A 3,839-nucleotide genomic window follows, 5' to 3' on the forward strand; every position below is an offset into this window, starting at 1 on the left:
CCATTTTTCCCTTTTAAACCTAGATTTCATCCTTTACTACCGCTAGACCCCAAACCACCTAACCCAATTGACTCATAGGCCTCATCTTCCATCAAACCTTGCAATCTCCACCAAAGTCTTGACAAACTCCATTATACTAACTTCACTGGAACCAGCAGCATAGTTGTCACAGCATCTGGGCGGCCCAAGGCATTGAAGGGGGCCTGGACCCAAGGCGACACCAGCAAAAGACCCGCCTAGGCGACCATGGCACACTAGTCGTCAAGGCACCTGGATGCCAATGTGGTCGCCTGGGCGATGCCTTGAAAACTATGACTAGCAGCCAAACTCCAAGGGATAAGCAAGGGCTCAAACTGCATACAACAACTCAACTGCTCAACCTGACTCAGGTGCACCTGAATAACTTGGTGATGGTCAGAATAATCCAGTTCTGACAGTGCTCTATCTAGGACTAGATCATCCATTAAATCAAATGCACTCATTGCCTTTTCAGTACATCCCAAATCCTTTTCCAGCTTTCCATTGTCCCTTTAGGGCCTAACCAAAAAAGGAGACATTTTGGATTACCAAGACAACATCTTCTCTTATTGTCATATATTTATCGTCCTAGTCACCACAAAGTGCATGAAAATAGCACAAAGCATGGCTTTGTCAATAAAATTCCTGGAGGGACTGAATCTCAGGTGCCATATGAGTTCTACCTTAACCTTTCCACTCAATTCTGCAGAAAAATCTTGGGCAGCTACAGAATAGTGGCTGAAATCATCAAAAAACAAAACGAGGCAGCACATAAGGTACATGGGAAAATTAAGGTTTTATGAGCTGGCCCATCAATGAACTGTGTATACCAATTAATGTTTGAAACCACAGCTATATTACTTGGCAAACTTTCAACAGTATATGCAACAATACCACATCTCAAAATAATCAAATAAATGAAAGTATTCATCAAGTTAGAATATTTCAAATTCAATAATGGAAGAAAGCTAATGACCCAAAAAACAGAAAAAAATGGGGAAAAAAAATATCAGGAGGGATTTGGCAAGCTGAGCCCAAAACCTGAAGTACCAAACATGTTTCATGATTCTGAAGAATGCATCATAAATTCACTAAACTGAACTAGTCACCTTATCCGTCATATCATAGAAACCAAGAAAGCAAAGTGTGCAAGCAGCTTTGAAATGGAAAAGCCATTCCACATAAAAAGCATTGTTTCTTGTTCATTTTACATCACTATAGTTCAGAGGATTCTTATATGCAGTAGCTTTCAGATAAAAGACCAAACAAAACATAAATAGAATTGTCACAAGGATATTGCATTCGATAAATTGACTTCTACAGATGCGGTCAAGTCTTCCAGGTAAAAATGGCCATCTTCTAACTGAGATATAACACCCATAATCCATTTCCTCCCCATACGCCCAATCAGGGATTGAACTGGAGATATCTGCAGCCAACAAAAATGGAACATAACCTATGTCAGGCCTCCAACTTCACACATAAATTCCAAACCACGATGAGAACCTCTTATAGTTTTTCTATTAAGATTAAAAGGTGAGTAGGAGATACCTCACAGCCTCCGGATTCCATCATTTCTATATCAAATGCAGGTTTTGAAAAATGCTGGTGCCGGGAAATCCTCTGAAGCAGCAACTGATATCTATTCCTGTATAAGGCAGCTTTAGCAGAGGCATCTCCATGGATAGGAAGCTTCCCTACATACCTGTAAGAGAAAGTTCACATAAGTATAGATAGAGCCACATTTTGTCACAAGTTTCACTACAAGTCCTCATATCCTCTCTTGCCTTGTAATTTTCATAATTGCAAATGAAATTGACTAAATGGAAAATCAAAAAATATATATATATGACAATTTCACAAATGAACATAAATACATCAAAAAGAACTTACTCATAGAATATCTTTTTGATGGGATCATAGCAAAATTTGGGGATTACAAAGGCATCAATTATGCGAAGTGCAGATCGATTGCTGGTGCTGGGGTTCACCTCGACCGCAGCATCGGCTTCCAATAAAAGGCTGACGACCCGATGCACAGAATCCTTGTCAAGTATGGATTTTACTGCAATTGGTCGTGTAATTAATCTTTGAATATAGTACATAAGATCAAGAAATTGAGCAAAATCCAGAAAAATAAAAAGAGAAAAGAGATAAAGAAGCGGAGAGATTGAGGGCATTGGGGAAGAAGGGATAGTAGGGCTTACGGGATTCCTTCTTGATCTCATCGAGAAGAAGATCGAGGGCTTCATCTTCAGCGTCTTCGAAGTGGCTGAGGAAGGAGAGGACCTCTTCGAGGGCGTCGACGTTCAGATTGTAGCCTCTGATCTTGAACCTCCTCTGAACCTTCTTCTTCACCGCTGCCCCCATTTAGAAACCCTTGTTAGCTCTTCCGTATGTGAGTTTGTCTCTGTGTATGCGTGTACTGTGAGACTCCGAGATCTATCCTGTCCTGTTGTAGAAATGACGGGAAATAGGATTAGAAAGGTCTGTCAAGTTTCAAGTAAAACAAATCTCAAGCTTAGTTATTAGTACATTTGGGTACGTTTGGGACTTACCGAGAAGAGACTGGTCTGCTGCCGCTGCAATCAACTGCGATCTGGGTCTGGGAACGGAGATTCGCCGCGCCTATCAACTCAGAAGGGAGACGGAGAAGAGGAAGGAGGCAGGGCGCTCGATAAACTTAGATAGAGATTCTCTAGCCGTCGCTCCAATCGATTGGGAATGGAGACGGAGAAGAAGAAAGGGGGGAGGGGCTAGGGTTCCAAAACCAGAGAAAAGTGACAACCCGAGTTCTTCAGTTCTTCTTCGGTGTAAGGCGGGAAATTTTCACAAAACATAAACGTTAGGCGGGAAAAAGAACACTGCAGGGCGGCAGGCGCTGTGCCCAGAGTCCCACACTCAGAGGGGCGCGAAATTACTGCCCCACCCTCTATGAAAGGCCGAAGTTCCATTGCTGTTGATGTTTCCGTCCATACTCCCCCCCCCCCCACCCTCAATGTACTCCCCCCTACTCCCCCCCCTGCCCTCAATGAAACGCCGAAGCTCTATTGTTGTTGATGTTTCCATGCATACGGTAACAATAAACGGGTATTGATCCAGTGAGTCCTAATTTCTACCCCATCTTATTACATGTCCCATTTTCTTCTCCACAAAGAACCTGTAAAGATTTGGACAGCATCTATCTAAGCTTCTGGAATTGTTGCGTCAAGAAATCGTCGAGCGGTCCTGTGAGTGCCGTCACCTGCAAGTGGACCAAGGGGTCAATAGAGAGAATCGATGTGGCTCCAGCCTAGTGCTCTCCGATGCCAAAGTTAGATCTCCTGAGCAAACAGATGAATAGTGATTATTCAATATGAGTTTAGATGTCCTTTGATGGGATTGTGTACCTTGCCTTTTATAGTAGTGTATGGCGGTGTGGAGAGTCCCAGTTTGATGGTCAGTGTGTCGTTGAGTGGATAAAGGCCCTGGGTAATAGGGTTCTATCCTGATTGGCCATCTCCCCGCGGGAGGGAGTGTCCTGGTGGTATCAAGATCCTTGGCGGATAGATACTCGCGTGTGGTGATAACGTCATTGGTGCTTGAATCCGTCTGGGTGACGTGACTTCTAAGCAAAGGGCCTAGAGTCCTAGTGGTGGCATAAATCAGTAATGACACGATTGGGTCATAGACGTGCCTCTTTGTCCGTGGTACATCACATCGCAAGGCCCACGATGCCGCACCTCGGGTGAGGGGTCGCGCTCGGGTGAGAGGCCACGCCCGGGTGAGGCCTAGTCGCTTGGCAGTGGCAATACCACGGGTGAGCCGGGTGAGGCCGTCCT

General features: G+C 44.2%; 1 protein-coding gene across 1 annotated transcript; it reads right to left on the minus strand.

Annotated features, from left to right (window-relative positions):
• Positions 1-980: 980 nt before the first annotated feature.
• Positions 981-2,459, minus strand: LOC122648449 (DNA polymerase epsilon subunit B-like). Its single transcript, XM_043841658.1, has 4 exons — positions 2,226-2,459; positions 1,912-2,083; positions 1,570-1,723; positions 981-1,447 (listed from the first exon to the last, which is right to left on the minus strand). The coding sequence occupies exons 1-4, from the start codon at positions 2,386-2,388 to the stop codon at positions 1,304-1,306; spliced, it is 633 nt and encodes a 210-aa protein (XP_043697593.1). The 5' UTR covers positions 2,389-2,459; the 3' UTR covers positions 981-1,303.
• Between the last annotated feature and the right edge of the window lie 1,380 nt (positions 2,460-3,839).

This window comes from Telopea speciosissima, unplaced genomic scaffold (assembly GCF_018873765.1).
Source record: "Telopea speciosissima isolate NSW1024214 ecotype Mountain lineage unplaced genomic scaffold, Tspe_v1 Tspe_v1.1164, whole genome shotgun sequence".
Lineage (NCBI taxonomy): Eukaryota > Viridiplantae > Streptophyta > Magnoliopsida > Proteales > Proteaceae > Telopea > Telopea speciosissima.

Excerpts from the sequence above, each read along its gene's own strand:
- LOC122648449 (XM_043841658.1), bottom strand. The coding sequence starts at position 2,388 with ATGGGGGCAGCGGTGAAGAAGAAGGTTCAGAGGAGGTTCAAGATCAGA. Across the intron at positions 2,084-2,225 it reads TGAGATCAAGAAGGAATCCC|TAAAATCCATACTTGACAAG; the intron begins GTAAGCCCTACT and ends GACCAATTGCAG. Across the intron at positions 1,724-1,911 it reads ATCAAAAAGATATTCTATGA|GTATGTAGGGAAGCTTCCTA; the intron begins GTAAGTTCTTTT and ends TTTCTCTTACAG.